This window comes from Arvicanthis niloticus, chromosome 7 (assembly GCF_011762505.2).
Source record: "Arvicanthis niloticus isolate mArvNil1 chromosome 7, mArvNil1.pat.X, whole genome shotgun sequence".
Lineage (NCBI taxonomy): Eukaryota > Metazoa > Chordata > Mammalia > Rodentia > Muridae > Arvicanthis > Arvicanthis niloticus.
This window is the reverse complement of record NC_047664.1, coordinates 20,635,395-20,657,418: the sequence shown is the minus strand read 5'-3', so window position 1 is coordinate 20,657,418 and position 22,024 is coordinate 20,635,395. Positions and strand designations below refer to the sequence as shown.

Sequence of the window (22,024 nt, the reverse complement as noted above, 5' to 3'; positions counted from 1 at the left end):
CATCAAAAGAATAAAAACATTTAGCTATCTAAAACTAAAACTTGTATGTTCAAGTATATTACATTTGAATTTGATTGGGTCATTAAAAAAATGTCCAAAAAGTTTTTATTTTTAAAAAGTGCCCTGACAAAGCACTAATCACAGATTAACAATTGAATCACTTACCTGAACTAGGCATTTTTCATTACACTGAGAACAAATAAATGAGTTGCAGATAACCCAAACAAAGACAATTCTGATTCATATTTCGAACTATACTGTGTGTTGTATTGTGAATGGTCACACATAAAGGTACAGTGCTAGACACTAACACGTTCTCAGCACACTTAACTTTAGAGGCCACTTCTTAATTTATAAGGAGACAGATGTAACCAAAAGGTGAAAATCTCAGTGAGACTGTGTCAACTCTTTAGGTTAAAGGTAAATCTCAGTGAGACTGTGTCAACCCTTTTGGTTAAAGGTAAAGGCTAGAAATTATGGAACACATAAATAAAAGAAGAAAAATTTTAATTTGAAATTATTAACTTAGAAATCTAGTTCTTTTTTTGTTTTTCGAGCTCTCAAGAAAAGAAAGTTTTATGTGTGTGTATGTGTGTATATATATGTGTGTATATATATATATATATATATATATATATATATATATATATATATGCACGTTCACACATGTGCACCTTCATGGAAGGTCAGATGCTTTATATATGTTTTTTTCTAATCCTTGATAACTTACAAAGGAGACATCAATCCCAGCATTTTATAATTGGATACGCAGACACTATAAACATTAAGTCACAAGCTGGACACGGCAGCGCAGACCTCCGACCGTGGCATTCAGGAGGCAGAGGCTGTGGAGCTCTGTGAGCTGAAGGTCGTCCTGATCTACACAGTGAGGTCTAGGGCAGCCAGGGCCATGTAGAGAGATCCTGTCTCAAATGACAACAACAAAAACAATTTAAATCACATGGCTATTGCCACATAGCTTGTGGTAGACTTGCCTGTAAAGTTTTGTTTGTATACAAGTATTTCCAGTCCCAAGAAGCAAACTCAGACCAAAAAAAATTGGAAATTTTTGTGACCAGAAATAAAAATTAACCTCAATTTACATATAAAAAGCTTACCTCAAGGAAAATGAATTTTGATGAGTAATAAATCCCAAAACTCCATTTCACAGTATCTAGTAGCAGCCAAGTAATTACTCCAAATAGCTTTTGGATCTAACATAAATATTAAAAGCCTAACTTTTAAAATCTACTATATATACTTCTCACAGATTTACTGCTAAAGATGGCCAATTAAAAAGTCCTCTGATTCTTCAATCTCTACTTATTGTGGTGTGTTTGTATGTAAACAGGTGTTTACGGTATGCATAGCCGTGTGTTTTACGCAGATAGGTGTTTACAAAATGTATACATTTGCATGCATGTGGAGGCCAGAGGTCAACAGTAAGCATCTTCCTCAGTCTTTCTCCACCTTATTTATTGAGACAAGGTCTCTCACTGAAATCCAGTGCTCACAGTCTGCTCTGGGCAGGCAGACTGTCCAGAGAGCTCTAGTGGTCAACTTGTGTCTACCTACCAGGTACTGGGCATCGCAGGCACCGGGCACATGCTGCACACCCAATTTTCACATGTTCTAGGGATCCGAACTCAGGTCCCAGATCTTCATGTCTATATAGCAAACATTTTATCAAATGAAATATCCACCAGCCCTACCCCAAATTACCTATCACCTCTATCATTTGGGGAGGCAGTTACAGAATCAGGCATTAAGGAAAAGGCCCTGGAGAAAAATGAGACTGAATGAAATCCTAACTTGTTAATTACATAACTCTTAGCAGATCCTTCATTCTCTCTATGTGTCAATATTTTTAAAGTAGAATGACATGTCTAACCCATAATCTATTGCAATGGGAAAAAGAGATACATGCATAAAGCAGTCCACGTGGCACCTGATAGGGTGGGCATTCCCAGCAAACTTGTAAGGGTGATATATTTCAGACTTCTTTGTTTTATTGGGCTAATTGATATCTAGTAAAAGTTTAATGTTATAGCCAGGAAATAAATTATATATATATATATATATATATATATATATATATTATAAATTATAAATTATAAATTATATATATATATATATATTATTTATACACACACACACACACACACACACATATATATATGAATGAATGAATGAATGAATATAGTCAAGGTCAGACTAAAATACAGACTGACAGACTGTTTCAAAAAACTAAAAGCAACAGCAAAAGAGAAACCATTCTCACTGTTACTATTCTAAGGCCTCATTAAGTCTTGAAACACTTTCAAAGTCAAAGGATTTTTAGTTTCTTTTTCTGATACTGCCTTTCAGTATCAGGAAAATGCATTAACTGACTTGCAAACAAAATCCATATTTTACAATAGAATTTAGCACATTCCTTCACTAAATATTTTATATAAAATGTTGATGCAGTTTAAAATGCAAGCTTATGCATAGACAGATAAATAGAGATGCTTCAGGATAACTTCCCTACAGAAATAACGTTTTGTCCAGTCCAGTCAATTCTATTATGCACCACTAGGAGGAGCTACAACTCAGGGAAAGAATTTTGCAACATTCTCAAATTGCTAAATTTTCCCATCTTATAAAACATATCAGCTTTCTTATTGAAATATTTTAATTCATAAGAATATTATAATTCTTTTGGAGGACTTTAAAGAATGAGACTCATTAACACAACATACTATATATTTATGTTTAACATCTGTTTCTTTTGATCACAGTACATGTTTCACTAAGTTTTATTCTCTCTCTCCACCTTAGAAGAATGAGGAAGGGCACTTCTACCTGCTTCATAGACCGCTTTAGTTCCAGTGCCTGGACAGTGCAACACACTACATGTTCTGTGAATACTTACTGCTGAACACAAGGATGAATACTGCTCCACGTGTTAATTTCAAAGTTAGAAATGCCTCATTAGATGTTAAGTAGAGCAAACTTACTGACTATGGGTTTAAAAGAAAAGGTCCAAGATCAGGCTAGTAATCACCTAGTTGGTTATACAAATGGCCCAAGAGATAGGCATGGCTATTACATGTTCACAACAGAATCCTTCTTACATGAGCTGACTGGATGAGGGAACCGGGCAATGAAAGAACACTGACAACAAAATTAATTGTGTTTAGAACCTATTAATGGATTTCATTAGTGGTTTACATGGTTTTCCAAGCTTAGTTTTTGTTAACTTTGTGTTTCATAAACATAATAAACACCCACAATATAATATTAGTGAATTTTAATTTATTTTAAATGAAACAAAGACAACAGAAATGTACTGTGAATCCAAAATGTTTTCAACCTAATTTTTTTCTATCTTTTATATGTGTGTAGGATTTGACTCCAGATTTGACTGTGATTTTTAACTCATTTCTACAAGTTTTTCCTAAAGCATAATATCACCTTTCAAAGTGACTATTACACCAATGTATGAAGTACCTAGCTATATAATCACACTAACAGACCAAAGCATGAAAAGGCCTTGGAAGTTCAAGCCCATTTATGAACCTAAGAGAGGTTCAAGAACTCACAAAAACAGAGCTGGGTAGGCTGGAGACTGGCCTATCAATCACACTGGCACAGGCGAAATCAAAACACAGTGGTTTTCCCCGGGCATATGGTACACGCCTCTAATCCCATTACTGGCAGATCTGACTTCCAGGCCAGCCTGTCTACAGAAAAAGTTTCAGGACAAAAGGGATACACAGAGAAACTTTGTTTTGGAAAACAAAAAGCAAACAAAAATCTGTTTTAAAGAGACAATGGAAAATAAAATGACCCATGTAAATGAAGTAGCCATTGCTCAGCAGAGCTTCCCCCGCAACAGCACGGTGTCCTCACTACTGTTGTACTGTCCTTTCCTTCAGCACAGTTACAGGATGCTACTGAGGGGAGTCTCCTCTCACACTCAGCAGGACTTGCAATGGTACACCAGGTTTAGCTATAGTCACTGACCCACTGATCCTTCAGTAATTATGCACTGGGAAATTATTTTGTCATAATAAAACAATGACACAATGGACAGAGAGGCTAAATAGAAAAAAGGTGGCCTGGGTTAGACTCACTTAACCAACAAGTGTCCCTGACAGTGTTTTCTAGAGTGAACCTGAACTCCAGAGCCTGTGGAAAGAGTTAACATACTTGGATCGAGTTAAAACACCTGCATAGGTAAAGAAGAAGAAAAAAGATTCTCAAATCTATTTTTGACTATTTAAAACCGTCTTGAAAACTGAAACATGATCTGTCTAATTTCTAATGCATCTTCCCAGTGAGTGCATACAGTATTTTGTTCCGGGTTTAGTTTTACACAACATTCCTTGGCATTAGGTGGTTCATAATTTATGATAGTTGTCCTAATTCTTGGGCTGGCAAGATGGCTCAACAGATAGAGCATCTGCTACTCTAGCATGAACTGCATGCAGTTCTGATCCCCAGCACCCAAGTGAATGCCCACCTATAATCCCAGCACTCGGGAAGCAGAGGCAGAGGTTCTGAGAAAGCTTAGTCTGTGAACTCTAAGTTCAAGTGAGAGACGCTGCCTCAAAATAAAAGGTAGAGAGTGGCTGAAGACACCCAACATCAACCTCTAGCCCTCCCATACACACACACATGACCCTGACTACACATATGCACCCACACAAACTATCATGGAGACATACACATACACACACGGGTGCACACACACAAATACACACAAACAGACAAAGGCAGTGTATTCTCATCAAATAATGAATTAAACATTTCAGCATATATATGTATATATATATATATATATATATACAGATATATACATATATATATATACACACACAAGTATGTTCTTTCTCAAGCATTAAGAATATAGCAATTTCACAAGACTTCTAGAGTGTAATAACTGTATAATATTTACACAATTGACCTTTTCCTCTTTAATCTTTTAAAAATAAACACATACTGGAAAGCAGATCAAAACTCATAATTGGTTGTATGTGTGTGTGTGCACATGTGCATGACTGTGTTTGTGTGGGGTGTGCAGAGTGTGTATGTTTACGTGTGGAGTGTGTGCCAGTGAATAAACATGAGTAAGCATGCCTGTGACATGCACACAGAGGGCAGAGAGGGTGGCAGGCATCTTCCTCTATCCCTCTTGGCCACATGTTTTGTGACAGGGTCTCTCCCTGAATCTGGAGGTTGAGCTTTTCCACTTCTCTTTCTCAGCTCGGCAGGCAGCAGGCAGCCCCAGCCACCCTCCTGTCTCTGGGCCGCAGGGAGCTGGAGGCACAGGAACAGGTACACGCAGGCCCCACCTTTCTTGTTACATGGGCAATGGGATCTGAACTCAGGAATTCACAGTTGCACAGTGAGTTCTCTCAAGCAGTGAGCCATCTTTCCAGCCCCTCACAACCATCTTTTCACAAACACAAACAAAACACTGCTCTAAAGACAGATAAAGTAAACAAAATACAACCATAACTAATTTATCTAATGAAATTGTTATTTCCTATCATGGCGTTCATAGTAAGCAATATTACTGATGTGATCATCTTTACTGAAAGCTGGGAAATTATCACATCATGTATTTGTTAATTTTCTTTGTCTCAAGTTATCTTATCAAATACCATGATTTCATTTTTGCTCCCAACTGTGGTATTAGAGATCAGAACCCAAGGTCTTCTACATGCTGGGCAAAGACTCTAGCAGTGAGCTATCCTGAGACCTTGCTTTTCTGTACTGGAGTCTTACTATGAAGCTAAAGCTGGTCTTGTACTTGCTATGACACCAAGGCTGACTTCAAACTCAATCCTCCTATGTCATCTCCCAAATGCCAGGATTACAGGCGTGTGCCAGCAGTGCCAAGATTACAGGCATGTGCCAGCAGGTTCAGGCTCCATTAGGCCATTGTTCTGTTGTGTAAGCATCGAACGCTAGCCCTCCACACACCAGGTCATACCCTACTTGGGCCATATCCCCAGTCTTCCATTAAGGTTTGATCACTAAAAGTGTTTAAAAAACAGACATTATTTTTCCTTAATATTCATGACTACGAAATCGTGTTTTGGCTATAAAACCAAATTAATATATTCCTTTAAATGAGAATTTGATTTATAGCACAACTCAATTTTCTTTTTCTTATTCTCCAATCTGGAATGGAAACTACTACAGAAACAATTCAGGGTGGGTGAGTGGTGGCCGGGAATTGTACTCAAAAATTTACAAAAAGGAACGTTCAACAATATCTACTGTTTACTTCATAAACATATATTGATATATATATTTAAAACAGTTACTAATTAAAAGATGTTACCCTAAAGCCAGTAACAGGGGCACATGCCTATAGTCCCAGTTACTTAGAGAGGCTGAGGCAGGACAGCCTGGGCCACACAGCAAGACTCCATCTTAAAAGAAAAGGGTAAGGGAGACTAGAGAAACAGCTCGATTATGAGAACTTCGAGTTTGATCCTAAAATCCATACAAAATGGCACTGCCAGGGAGGAGAGGGGCAGGTCCTTCCAAGTCTCTGGCCAGCCAGTCTAGCTTATTTAGTAAGAGAGCCTTGTTTCATACACTAGATAGAAAGCATCCAAGGAACAGCACGGACACTGTCCTCTACTCCACATGCGTTGACATACACATGCATACATGCATCATCATGCATGTGAGTGTGCATGCACACACATAAAATGCCCTGGATAATCCTGTCAGATATTTCATTCACTACAAAATTTGGCTCCATTAGGCCACTGAGCCTAGGGTTTGCTATAAAAGTTAATTTCTCTGAACCACATCACCAGGTATATTTTACAATGATGTCTTTACACCATAAAAACTAATTTCTACAGATATTTTGGCTTAAAATTCTGTATTTCATGAGCTAAATGATAAGAACAGTTGAAAACGACGCACTGATCTAATTAGATTTTGTGAACTGACACATTTGGCGAAAGGGAAAGCCAGCCCGAATGTCTCACTGTTCTCCTGTCCCCATGCTTTCTTCCTCCTGAGTGACTTCTAGCAGTTTTAGCTACTTGGATTAAAGGTAAATTAGCAAAATATATTTTTGAACTTAAATATATTTTATATTAAAATGTTATAAACATAATTTTTTATTTGAGAAATACATATCCCAATACAGAAGAAAATCTAATATATATTTTTATTTTATATTACATTTAAAGTTTACCATTTTAAGACTTAGTATGTACCTCTGCTGATCTTTAAAATATCTTTGGCAGTAGTCAAATCTAGTAATGTCATACCATTTTCCTTAAAAAAAAACAAAAAAAAAAAAAAAACAAAAACAAAAAAAAAAAAAAAAAAAAAACACTTGAGCCTTTTGGAACATTAGTAAGCTGATTTTCAGAAATGTGGAACTATTGTTTCTTTATCCTAACGCTGAATAATAAAAACACCTTTCCACACAAATATAAAACTGGTTTTAACATACTTCTACCATTAGCTAGTTTAACTTTAACTCACTAAATCTACAGCCTATCAAGTGAAAAGGTTTCACACGTACAGAGGAGCCATGAGGCCTGGAGGGTCATCCGCTGTGGATCTTTCCTTATGATATGAGCATGGCAGCTTTCGAGTCTAACTTAAGTATGAGTTTGTTTTTAATCCCAAGTATAATTTATGCTCAGATCTATCCCTACAAAATTGCCAAAACTGTTGATGCACGTCAGACTCCAACATGCTGACAGTGGTTCAGATCAGCCAGAACTCCCCAGCTGTGTTTGTACCTGATACTTGATCTTGCTCCTCTCTTCCCAACACTTTAAATCTAAAAATGATCCAAGTAACTGTTGGGAAAAGCTTAAGTTTCCTTTTAATACTAAGACACAAAGTGAGGCCAAGCATAGAAGAAAGGAACAAGATACAGAGACTGTCATAAGCAGAGTTCTGAGGCGAGTGATGAACATGGTGCTGATCACAGCAGTAGTGAAGGCTGACACTTACGGGGAGATATTCAATCTGCCCAACCACTCAAAAGCTGAGGAACCAAGTACGTGTGTGTGTGTGTGTGTGTGTGTGTGTGTGCGTGCGCGCATACATGCACATGTGTTCATGATCATTCAGAGGGTGTGTGTGTGTGTGATGTGTATGTATGTGTATTATGTATGTGTGTGTATGTATGTGTGTATGTGTCCCCATGTTCATTCAGAGGGTATCAAATCCCCTGAAGCTAGAGTTATAGGTATTATAGGTTATATTTTCAAGCCCCCAACTCTAGTCTTCAGAGAATAGCAAGTGCTTTTAACCAATGAGCCATCTTTCAGCCCCACCCCCACCCCCACAGCCTATACTTTTATCGTTGCCTATTTTCTCTAATCTCTAGTTAGAAATCATTGATTTAACACCACTATATACCTGTTAGCCTCCTGGGATTCTATAATACGCAAGTGTTTACTATATAAGAAATACCAAACTGGGTGCTGAAGGGATAAAGACTATAAGTCAATGGCTCTGCCCCGGGCCCTAAGCAGAACACAGATTGTGTATATACAGATTGCCAGTAAAGACTGTTACAGGTTTATCATAGACATTTTACAAGTACTTGTTATTGATAACTTCCCAAACCTACAAATTCCTTGATAAGTTTCCATAAAGCAACACTTCCCCCATGACAAACTGCCTCTGTGCTTTAATAATATAGTAAGGTTAAAAAAAAACAAAAATTGAAAAAAAACACAAAAATTATGTCATTAGCTTACATTCTCAATGACAAATGTCCACTCTTTGTCTTCAAATTCTTCTGCATGAGGATCCTGCAACAAAAGGAAATTATGAAAAGTAAGAAAACAAGTATCTTTAATCCAGTCAATACAATCAAAAAAATACAAATTGGCTTGTTTGTAGTTTTACTAACTTTTTTTTGAAAAAGGAGCAAAATATCCTTTAAAAAGAGCTAAGTAATTTCCCTAAATCTAAGTCATTATTTTATATTAATAAAGTTAGCTTTTGTTGATACCTCTCCAGCACTGCATTTATGAGGTCACAGCCAGGCAACTTTGTGAGCTAACTACTGAGTACCTCGCTGTGGGGCTAAACGCTCACACAGAGCGCTCCCCTCACATTCACACTCAGCATTTAAAACTACAAGTCCTACTTGAACAGAAGCACTTCTCAGTACCCCAAGGGACTCCATGATCTAGACAATGAGCCAATCAACACAAGCTGTTGATAACCCTCTTCTCACTTCTCCTGTTGAGAAAATACCTGAAGACTCTAAGAGTGAGGGATCCTGCTACCCCCATGGCCCCTGTCACTTTTACAGGAGTTTAGCTGACAAACGCTAAGTACTATCCAAGAGATTGTACAAGTACTCCAGGGACTTTGCAGACTTGTCCTTACATTTAAAGACATATGCCATACTCTCCCGTGAATAAGTATACAGAAAATGAAATAAAAGACCTGACTAGAGATTAGAAAACAGTATGTTCCATCTTGCAGAAATGAACAAGGAAACCTTCATGAGAGAAGACACCCAGACTCAGCAGAACCATGTGCCATTTCTACAAATATTAGAACAAGTAAAGGCAACAAAGTGAGGAGACACACAGAGTGCGCAGAGCAGAGCAGACCAGAGTGTTCATCACCCTCTGCTTCCTGACTGGGGGAGGATGCAAGTGGCTAGCTGCCTCTAGCTGTGCCCAGGCCTTCACCACCACTACATACAATGTCCCCTTCAAGTTGCTTGTGTTGGGGCATTTCAACAAAAACAGTAACTAAGATAAGTGGCAAGACAAACAGCAATATTGTAACTTTTAAACTGTAAAATTTTAATATAGGAATTGGCATTCTTTCAAATCTACTTCAAGGTGATCAAAAACTTTATCAAAAATCAATAACTTTAAAAAGAAAAATAAAGTAGTGGGCTCATTATATTGCTTTGAATGTAGTCGAGTTCAGGTCTATGTGTGAGGGGTAGGGTAGGTGTGTAGATACACACAGCACAAAGGCATTTCAGCAGAGCACACTTTGGCTTAGCACACTAAAGATTAGGCACACCCACATGGGAGATGGACTCGAGTATCTCAGGGTCTCATGCGCCACCTCCTCATCACAGCGAAGCGTCTTGTTCATGACTGGCTCCACATTATTATAACCTTATGTTGCTATGGTCACAGCTCAGTTAGCTGCAACAGTCTCTCAATGCATTTATCTCTCGCTCACACATTAGTTTTGAGCCACACTCTGGCCATGCTGGTGTAACTCACATTCTAATTACTCCCTGACATGTGTGATAAATCCCAAACCTCAGGCAGGCTTAGGGGCACATGTTTGTACCCCCAGCTCCTCAGGAGGCTGAGTTGGGAGGATCACAAGTTCAGAGCTGCCTGGGTCACATGGTATGAGAGGCAAAGATGATCACAGACCTGCTCTCTGCCCCATGGCACAGGCGGGCCATAGATACACAGAGCCACCCCTACCATTATGCACCACAGCATGTGAAGAGGAAGACAGACAGAGGCCTGTAGACCGCCATGTCTCCCACAGGCCTGCCCACACATAGCACATGTGGGCCACAGACATCCTGAGAATATCACCCAGGGACCCACCAGCTGGTAGCAGTCTAGAGCCACCACAATTTCCAAGGGTGTGAAGGACATAGGGGAAAGAAAGAGAAGTGGAGCAGCTTGAACATCATGAAGAGAGATGGAACTGGAGATATGAGGTTGGAGAGGAATAGCCTGTTGTCAGTGGTAAACCCTGTCACTGTGATCACCTGGATAAGGTCCTAGCCTGAGCTGCTGATGAGGGGCTATGTCTGGGTCCATGGCTACCCAGCAGCAGGGGTTGGTATTGATGACTGTAGCTTATATTACCACTAAAGAACATGGGAACATCCCAGGTTGGGGCAGCCACCAGGGACCATATGTATGTCCACAGGTCAGTCAACTGGCTCTGCCCCTCACTGGCTGCAACAATCTGGAGAGCTGGTCCCACCTCTTACAGGAGCTAGCACTCAGGAGAGGAAGGGTGGGTAGCACAGTAGAGCTGGCCCTGAGGGTGTGAGTGTGCAAGAGCTGACCCTGCTGATATGGGGCAGAAGTGATGCACCCCAACCTTACCCCTGACCACCTCCAGTGAGCTAGCCCTGCCCTTCACCAGCTGGGACACTCAGGAGAGCTGTTCCTACACCTTGACTGAGCAACACAGTGGGTCTGGCTCTGGAGGCCTGGATGCAGGTGAGCTAGCCCTGAGGGCATTTTTATGCAGGAGAGCTGACACTGTCTCTTGCCTATGGTAGTCCTGGGAGGCCTAGACAGAGCAGTGCTGGAAAGCTCTCCCTAGTGGTACAGATAAGGAGGAACCAGTGCGCAGACCAGCAAAGCCATCACCCAGGCCCAGATCCAGGGCTCTGAGATGGACCACCCCAAAATCTGTATCATCTTCAAATAGTTGGGGTGCCTGAAAGGACCATTCCTACTGATCCAAAGCTGTAGGATCTCATGACACAAGGCAACAACAGGATAACTGCAAGGAGGCCCAGTGAGGATTCAATATTGATGGTGACACAGAAGCCAGAGTCTCAAAGCAGACTAATGACTCACTGCAATGAACATTTATTTGCAAGCCAAGATGTGTGGACAGAGGGATATACTGGGGGACATGCCGATATACTACACCTTCCCTGATGATTTGTCTTCTATGTTTTGCTTTTGTGTGTGTTTTATTTGGGGGGAGGCTGCAGGTCAAAGGGTGGATGTGAGGGAACAGGGAGATAAGCAGGACTGGAGTACATGATGTGAAACTCACAAAGAATCAATAAAAAGCTGAATAAGGGAGAAAGCTCAACAACAGAGCACCTGCTTCGCACACCAGAGTCTGCATTCAATCCAGAGTACCCTGAACGCATCCCAAACTTCTTAGTTACCCGCTGTACTCATGTTGTATGTAATGGCATGGTGGCATGCTGATACAGTTGAGCTGTGCTGACACAACTGCTTGGATAAGTAACTCACATTGGTAAAAGCTAAAAACCTAACACAGAGCTTCACTGGTGTCAGTGGCTGGGGACAGAGAACAGGGCTGGGAGAAGAAAGGCGAAAGCTAAGAATTCTACTGCTATTTTTTCCATTTGGGCCTGGCCATGAATGAGGTTATGGAAAGAAACGAGCATACAGACGGAAGAGCGCTTTACGGTTGCCTTAGAGCACAGAGAGCACTCCTCAGACTGTGACAGGACACACCATTAGGGAGAGCCATTCTACCATCCACCATCTTCCACCTTTGTCTCCATCTTTGTTTTTAGGAATGCTGTAGCAGTAATTATTTGAAACGACATTTTCTTGGGCCGACTATCCAAGCGGCATCAGCTGTGCTTAGCTCTGTCGCCATGTTCAACAGCCAGGGGCCATGTGCACATAGCAGCTAGAAACTGCCAGGGGCCACGCGCATGCGCCATAGCTAGGACCGGCCAGCCAGAAACACCGGCCCTAGCACCCACGAGACGCCAGCATGGGAGATGGCTCTGCCAATCTTCCACGCTGTCTATGCAAGGCTTGGCTTTGCTCAGACAATCCCGCCATCCACGCAGGCCCAGGTAGGAATTGAGACTCTAATGCTTAAATATTAATCAAAGGCTTTTATATTTGATAATGTTCAATAACAATATTCCCATACAACTAGAGGTGTTTCCCAATTAACTAATCTAAATATAAGTTGTTACCCAGGACTGCTCTCCATACCTGCATGGCTCTTCATCTTCCTACATCTGTCTTCCCCCTCACCTCACTCCTCCTCCTCCTCCTTTTCTTCTTCCTCGCCTTACTCCTCCCACATTAGCTCCTCCTACAGAATGCAGTACAATCAGTACCAAATCAACACCAACACAGAAATGTTACTGAGTGCTCATTGTGTCCCAGTTAATGTACAAAGTGCCTTACTCACCCCAGCAACTTCTGAGACAGGGATTCTTTCTATTACCATTTAACCAAACAGAAAACTGAAATATAAGAGCTGTCACCCTCACAGTACAAATGTTAGAGTGACACTGGAGCTCCACACCCACTGACTTGATCCACTCTGTCCATTTAGTTCAACCACTGAGCCCGAGCCTCAAGAAACATGTGGCGCACACCAGCCTCTCTAGAGGACTTGACAAATAAACTAATGAAATACGCCATATAACAGTACCTTCATATAGAAATACAATCCAGTATTTAAAAAAATATATACCTTTAAAACACGGATGGTGAAGTACACCTAAGACAATCTTATTTTAAGGAGTACTTTCCCAGGAGCTATGAGCTAACCTGACAGGAAATGTCAGTCAGCCATGTGAAAGCCACAGCAGCAGCCCCAGCATTCATGTCTAAGGCACTTTCAAGTGGCCGTCTATGGAACTTTATTATAGACCAGACAAAATATTTGTAATTAAGCCTTCTTTATTTATGTCTAACTGCTGTCAACTTTCTTACCTCTGTTCTAATAGTATAAAAAGGCTTTTATCTTCTGAAAAAATCTCAAATATGTTTTAAATTTTTTATTAGCTATATCTATCTTCAATTTAATTGAAATTTCAAAAAACAAGCCCATAATCTAAAGAAAGCAACTGCTGGTTCAATTACAGAGGGAAACACACATAATGTTCTTATGGTTTACCAGGCATGTACACAGTGCAGGCATACAAGCGGGCAAACACCCACATACATAAAATAGTACTTTTTAAAGAGATTTAGGGGGCTGGAGTGGCTTCTCAACAGTTAAGAGCACTGAGTGCTGCTCTTCAAGGGGACCTGGATAACAATCTCAGCACCCTCATGGTGCCTCAGACCATCCAGTTCCAGGGGATTCATGCATCCACAGGCTGCATAGACATGCAGTACAGACAGAGATATAGACAAAACACCCAGACATACAAAATAAACACATCTTTACAAGATAAATAAATAATTCAAAACCCATTGCTCTTTGAGTTTACTTGTATGAGTGTCTCGCTGACAACAAAGGCCCAGAGCAGCCCTTTCCACTTACAATTTCAATATTAAGTCAACTGTGAAATTTGATAGAAGGGAAATGTATGAGGAAACTCTTTGCTAGAATATTTAAGTACTGTTGAAAAACAAGATACAAAACTTACATGAAAGAATACAATTCTTTCATTTTGGTTTTTTGTTTGTTTGTTTTTCTATCTGAATTCTGCATGATGTGGAAGATAAAGGATCCACTGAAAATACTAATTTAAATACTGGAAACGGTTTCAAGGCTCCCCATAATCTGACTGAGGAGAAATGTCTGCTTCCGCAAACTAGGGAAGGAGGGGGTTGAGGGCTTCTTCTCTTTATCTTAATACTCAGAGGCATTTAAGTTGAGTGAGGAGCAGATGCCCACATCAGAAATAGAAACCACACTTAAATCCTAATCTTCCAATAAACAAGTTCTAATAGCTACTTTTAACTCAGAATCATTCCATCAGTTCCCCACGACCATGTTCCAGATCCATCTCCATTCTAACCCCTTGTTCTCCGCCATTAAAAATAAACACAAAAGTAAATGTACAACCTGGTCTATTCATTTGTCTTACCAATATGAGCAGACTAAATCAAGAAATTTACTTAGCCAGGCAGTGGTGGCACGCACCTTTAATCCCAGCACTTGAGAGGCAGAGGCAGGCGGATTTCTGAGTTCGAGGCCAGCCTGGTCTACAGAGTAAGTTCCAGGACAGCCTAGGGCTACACAGAGAAACCTTGTCTCAAAAAAACAACAACAACAACAACAAAAATAGGTAAACAGTGTATGAATATCTGTATTTTTTAATCTGCACCTAAAACAGTGGGTTGTTTTTATGTTGTAAATCTTATAAATATCAATGTTAATAAAATATTTTAACTAGTGGAGCTTGGTGGCACATGCCTTTACTCATAGCACCTAGGAGGCAGAGTCAACAGATTTCTGTGGGTTTGAGCCCAGCAAGACTATGTACAAGGCAGCCAAGGGCAACCTAGTGAAACCCTGTCTCAATATGTATACACACACTATAAGTATATACGTGTGTGTGTGTGTCTGTGTGTCTGTCTGTCTGTCTGTCTCTGTCTGTGTATACGTATGAACATTTTCTAACAATTGCACTTGATCTTGATCCAAAGGCCAAGAAGCAATTAACAAGCTATCAATTTTAATTACACTTAGATGTTACATTAACATCAACATTTACTGTATACTGATTTTAAAGTAAATTTTATCAAACAAATCCAACAGGATAAAGCATCTTACAAGCTTCAGCTTTCCCCAGGAAAAGCACTTTAAATTTCACATGAGTAGCTATAGCAAGATAGGTCCATGGTCCTTCTGGTTCTTGACATACTATAATGCCTTTACAGAGTATCAACTGCTTACTTCCTGGAAAATGGTCAGATAAGCAGATGAGACACAAAAGCATACTAGAATCTATACCCAAGAGCATATATAGCCATACCCTATAAACTTAGAGAACTTACCTTAAACAGCGTCACAGTGATTTCAATGTTTTCAGGAACAGGCCAAACAACAACACCACGATATGGATTTTTTATTCCAGGTTGCCAGCTGTGAGCCTACCAGAATAAAACATAAAAGCTTCAATTATTCAATTAAGTACAAAAGTCATCAACCTTATTTAGCTATCAACTAAGATCTATAGTCTCCCCGAAGCAAAAACCACTAGTCAAAATAAAAGCAAACATGGGGAAAAAAAAGAACTTTTAAGCATTAACTTCAAACAAGTGAGAGCTATATATCTATCTATAAGCAAATCTATGTCCCACCACACACACATGCAGGTGTGCCACAAGAAATGACACAAAAATAAGGTATCTTACATTCTTAAAGGCTGGTAGTCCTGGTTACGGAAAACTTCAGTTAGGAGCAATATCTTTAAAATTCTTTTTGTGACTGAGAAGTTTAAGGTAAATTTATTCCTTAAAAAGAAAATCTCGAGTCTGGTGAGATGGCTCAGTGGTTAAGAGCACAGGCTGCGCTTCCAGAGAACCTGGGTTCAATTCCCAACACCCACATGGTGGCTCATAACCATCTGTTACTCCAGTCCCAGGGGATCCAATGCCTTCCTCTGACCTCTATGGGCACCAGGACTCACATGGTATATGACATACATGCAGACAGGACACACACACACACACACAAACACACACACACAATCTTTAAAAAGAAAAAGCTAGCAGGATACAGACAGCCACGTGTCTGTGGTCTCAGCAACTCAGGATGCCAAGGGCTCCAGAAAGAGGAAGACAGAGGTGGACAGAGAGGAGGGGGAGAGAAGAGAGAGAGGTGGAAGGAGGTCTCACCATACACTTTGTATTTGAGTTCATTTCCCCTAAACTGCAGTGTCTCTTACTTAGGTGAAATAGTGAAAGAGAACAAATAGTAGCTATTCCAGATCATATTTCTAGGACTTCTGATTTGGGGAGTGTTTTACTTATAAACCTTGATTACCAAAAGTCCCTTGGAACCTTCACCACCCAAATTTTAAAGATCATCACCACTTCCTTGTGTGCATTGTTGACCAAAGTTGAGCTGAAGGGAGATGGCATGCCAGGACAGGGCTATTAAGTTTTCATCTTTAAGTGCTTCAAAAATAACTGTTGGTGGATGTGTCTGAAGAAGATAATAAAAGCTAACATAAATAGTACTTTCCATGTGTCAGTCCACAAACTGAGAATTTACTGTGTTAAACACATTGCCCCTGGATAAGAATCCTTCCTAGAGGGGAGATCTGTTCATTTTGTCGCTCATTGGTTCACGCAACTGAAACCTTCTGCACAGTTCTATCTATCTGCTCTGGTGCCTAAGTAGTATGTTGAAGTGGAGCATACATGTCATGGGAAAATAAACAGGATAAGGATACAGGGGTCAGAGGAGAGCAGTTCTCTTCAGGGTGGTCGGACAGGACTCTGTGGAAGCACTGACACCCGAGAGAAGGATGAAGAAATCATACACACAGACACAGGAAAAGCGCTCTGAGGGTGGAGCACGTGCGTGCACGTGTATAATGAGGTAGCAGTAAAGTGACTGGAGCAGAGTGAGGAGGAAATGATGCCGGCGAGACAGTGGAGGCCCAGCCAGGTAAAGTCCGCTCGGGTCTCTGAAAAGATGCTTATTTTTACTTTATGTGAGACATGAGGCCATTGGAAGGTTTCAAGCAGAGGAATGTTGATCTGAGCTGTGTTTAAGTTGACTCATTTTAGCCAATGTGTCTAAAACAGGCTTCAAACCTAAGAGGAAACAGCTCAGAACAATTGAGAAAGCCCTGTACTGACCCAGAGGAGAGCTGAGGAAGGCAAGTGCAGAGAAGCCAGGTTCTGGGTATACAGTGCTTTGCTTTATAGACAGCAAGATGTACTGTTTTATGTATGAGAGACTGAAGGTAGCTAAAGCTGATGGTACAGCTGTTTTTTTTGTTGTTTTTTTTTTTTTTTTTTTTTTTGCCCCTGAGGAACTTAAAAAAAAAAAAAAAAAATGCTGTTAAAATATATGAGGCAAGGCCAAGTTTGGGAGCTCAGTTTTATACACATCAAATCTCACTTGCCTGTCAGACATATGAGTACAGGTATTCAAATAGGAAGCTCAATCTAAGTATCTGCCATATACTTGAAAATTAGTAGTGTACAGACAATTCTTACATATTAAAAATGGATACAATCCTAGGAGAGTGAGAATAGACAATGAACAAGAAGTCTGGGTTGGGACACTGGAAGCCCCAAGTATCACTCAGAGGAGCAAGTAAGTGGTAGAGAGATGGAAGAGAAAGAGAAGCAAAAGGATCTGGGTACAATGAAGAGAGGCAGAACTGGAGACTTGAGGGTAATGAGGAACAGACTGATGTGAGAAGCTGGTGGTGCCACCTAAGACCATGGTGGGGGTCCTGGCTTGTGCTGACACTAGGGCCATGTCTGGGTCCCTGGTTCTTCGGGGGGCGGGGGGTCGTCTGTTAACATTAAAGGTCAAACAGATGCCCTGGTCTCAGCTACTGCCTGGGGCCATGTTGATGTCTAAGGGCTGTGCAGAGCTAGCCTCAACCCTCATGGGGCATCATGGGAGAGGCATGGAAGCAGGAAAGTGGCACTTACCCTCGCCCAGGAAGCACGCTAGAGCTGTTCCTAGTTGCAGATGAGCTGACCCCAAGGATGTGAGCAGAAAAGAGCTGGTCCTGCCACTTGTCTGCCATGTGGTGATGTGGACAAGAGGAGATGGCTTCTTCCCCTCCCTTTCTCCCCTTTCCCTCCCACATATGGCAGTCAGGAGAGCAAGCTCTAAGGTTATGAGAGTGGGAGAGCTGGCCTAGCCCCTTGCCTGCTGCAGCACTCTAGAGAGCAGACCCTGCACCTCACCAGGCAGCACCCTGTTGGAATGGGTGAGCTGGCCAGGCAGTGCTGGAGAAATCACTTTGGTGTTGTGTGTTGTGGGTACAGGAGAGCTGGTGGGCTGAACAACTCAGATAGCACCGAGGCCTAGATCCAGGACTTTTGAGTTGGCCCACCCAACATTTACTCCATCAAAAAAGTGCTGGTCTGACACAAGTCAACAAGATGAGGCCCAATAGAGATCCAGTAGTGATAGTGTAGCAGAAGCCAGAAGCCGCAAACCACAACAGTGACACCTTGCCATGAATATTTGCAAGCAAATAAGTCTGAACAAACTGCACCTAGAGCTGACTCTGCCACAGCTCTCCATACCCAGGTCCCACCAGGAGTGAGCTGGGCTCCCAGGAGTGCAGACACACCTGAGAGCACAGGTGAGACCACCACTTCTGCTCAAATTCCTGGCCCAAGAGGGCCCCGCCTAGAGCCATCAGGACACAGGAACCAAGGGGACAGGATGGCTGGGGATAGGATCCCTCCTGTTTCCTTCTTTGCCTCAGAGCTGACCCTGGGCCACAGCTCTCTAAACTCAAATTCCTCCCTGACAGAACTGGCCTCCCAGGAGTGCCGACACACAGGCTTACAGGAGGGACAAGCCACAGTCAGAGACAGCAAGACCAGCTAACACCAGAGATAACCAGATGGTGAGAGGCAAGACAAGAATGTAAGCAACAGAAACCAAGGCTACGTGGCATCATCAGTTCTCCCACCACAGCCTGCCCTGGGTACCCCAACACACCAGAAAAGCAAGACTCTCTTTTAAAATCACATCTCACGATGATGATACAGGACTTTAAGAAAGACATAAATAACTCCCTTAAAGAAATACAGGAGAACACAGGTAAACAGGTAGAAGCCCTTAAAGAAGAAACACAAAAATCCCTTAAAGAATTACAAGAGAATACAACCAAACAAGTGAAGGAATTGAACAAAACCATCTATAATCTAAAAATGGAAATAGAAACAATAAAGAAATCACAAAGAAAGACAACCCTGGAGATAGAAAACTTAGGAAAGAGATCAGGAGTCACAGATGCATCACCAACAGAATACAAGAGACTGAAGAGAGAATCCAGGTGCAGAAGATACCATAGAAAACATTGACACAACAGTCAAAGAAAATGCAAATTACAAAAAGCTTCTAGCCCAAAACATCCAGGAAACCCAGGACACAATGAGAAGACCAAACCTAAGGATAATAAGTATAGAAGAGAGTGAAGATTCCCAACTTAAAAGGCCAGTAAATATCTTCAACAAAATTATAGAAGAAAACTTCCCTAACCTAAAGAAAGAGATGTCGGTAAACATACAAGAAGCCTACAGAACTCCAAATAGATTGGACCAGGAAAAAAAAAATTCCTCTGGTCACATAATAGTCAAAACACCAAATGCACAAGACAATGAAAGAATATTAAAAGCAGTAACAGGAAAAGGTCAAGTAACACATAAAGGAAGACCTATCAAAATTACACCATACTTCTCACCAAAGACTATGAAAGCCAGAAGATCCTGGGCAGATGTCATACAGACCCTAAGAGAACACAAATGCCAGCCCAGGCTACTATACCCAGTAAAACTTTCAATTAACATAGAGGGAGAAACCAAGATATTCCATGACAAAACCAAATTTATACAATATCTTTCTACAAATCCACCCCTACAAAGGATGCTAGATGGAAAACTCCAACACAGGGAGGGAAACTACACCCTAGAAAAAGCAAGAAAGTAATCTTCTTTCAACAAACCCAAAAGAAGATAACCACACAAACATAACTCCTCCTCGAACAACAAAAAATAACAGGAAGCAACAATCACTTTTCCTTAATATCTCTCAACATCAATAGACTCAATTCCCCAATTAAAAGACATAGACTAACAGACTGGATAAGTAAACAGGACCTAACATTTTGTTGCATACAGGAAACGCACCTCAGTGACATAGATACTACCTCAGAGTAAAAGGCTAGAAAACAATTTTCCAAGAAAATGGTCCCAAGAAACAAGCTGAATAAAATCGACTTTTAACCAAAAGTTATCAAAAAAGATAAGAAAAGACACTTTATACTCATCAAAGAAAAAATCTACCAAAATGAACTCTCAATTCTGAACATCTATGCTCCAAATGCAAGGGCACTCACATCAAAAACAAAACAAAACAAAACAAAACAAAACAAACAAACAAACAAACAAAAACACTAACGCTCAAAGCACACATTGCACCTTACACAATAGTAGTGGGAAAATTCAATACCCCACTCTCATTAATGGACAGATCATAGAAACAGAAACTAAACAGAGACACAGTGAAACAGAAGTTATGAACCAAATGAATTTAACAGATATCTATAGGACATTTCATCCTAAAACAAAAGAATATACCTTTTTCTCAGCACCTCATAGTACCTTCTCCAAAATTGACCATATAATCAGCCAGTCACAAAACAGGCCTCAACAGATACAAGAAGATTGAAATAATACCATGCATCCTATCAGATCACCATGGACTAAGACTGTTCTTCAATAACAACAAAAACAACAGAAAGCCCACACATACATAGAAGCTGAACAACACCCGACTCAGTAATAACTTGGTCAAGGAAGAAATAAAGAAATTAAAGACTTTTTAAAATTTAATGAAAATGAAGGCACAACATACCCAAACATATGGTACACAATGAAAGCAGTGCTAAGAGGAAAACTCATAGCTCTAAGTGCCTACAAAACAAAACTAGAGAGAGCATACACTAGCGCTCAACAGCACACCTGAAAGCTTTAGAACAAAAAGAAGCAAATACACCCAAGAGGAGTAGATGGCAGGAAATAAACTCAGGGATAAAATCAGCAAAATAGAAACAAAAAGAACTACACAAAGAATCAACAAAACCAGAAGCTGATCCTTTGAAAATATCAACAAGATAGATAAACCCTTAGCCAGACTAACCAGAGGGCACAGATACAGTATCCAAAATGAAAAGTGAGATATAACAACAGAAATTGAGGAAATTCAAAAAATCATCAGATCTTACTACAATAGCCTATACTCAACAAAACTAGAAAATTTGGATGAAATGGACAATTTTCTAGATAGGTACCAAAGTTAAATCAGGATAAGATAAACCATCTAAACAGTCTCATAACCCCTAAAGAAATAGAAGCAGTCATTAAAAGTCTCCCAACCAAAAAAAAAAAAAAAAAAAAAAAAGCAAGGCAGGATCAGATGGATTTACTGCAGAATTCTATCAGACCTTCGACCAATCTAATACCAGTACTCTTCAAACTATTCCACAAAATAGAAACAGAAAGAACATTACCCAATTCATTCTATGAAGCCACAGATACGCCCATACCAAAACCACACAAAGACCCAACAAAGAAAAAGAACTTCAAAGCAATTTTCCTTATGAAAATTGATGAAAAAATACTCAACAAAATTCTCATAAATTGAATTCAAGAACACATCAAAACTATCATTTACCATGAGCAAGTAGGCTTTATCCCAGGAATGCAGGGATAGTTCAATATATGGAAATCCAGCAACATAATACACTATATAAACAAACTCAAAGAAAAAAACCACATGATCATTTTATTAGATGCTGAAAAAGCATTTGACAAACTTTAACATCCCTTCA

The 22,024-nt window shown here is 40.3% G+C and overlaps 1 protein-coding gene across 11 annotated transcripts in view; it reads right to left on the bottom strand.

The window, feature by feature from the left end:
• Ehbp1 (EH domain binding protein 1) overlaps positions 1-22,024 on the bottom strand; it is a 280,423-nt gene that overhangs the window by 213,213 nt on the left and 45,186 nt on the right. For all 11 annotated transcript variants that reach the window (XM_076938043.1, XM_076938041.1, XM_034508576.2 and 8 more), the window contains 2 exons: positions 15,477-15,572; positions 8,745-8,798 (listed from right to left, as the gene is read on the bottom strand). In XM_076938043.1, coding sequence (XP_076794158.1) covers positions 8,745-8,798; positions 15,477-15,572 — 150 coding nt within the window. The remainder of the gene's footprint in view (positions 1-8,744; positions 8,799-15,476; positions 15,573-22,024) is intronic.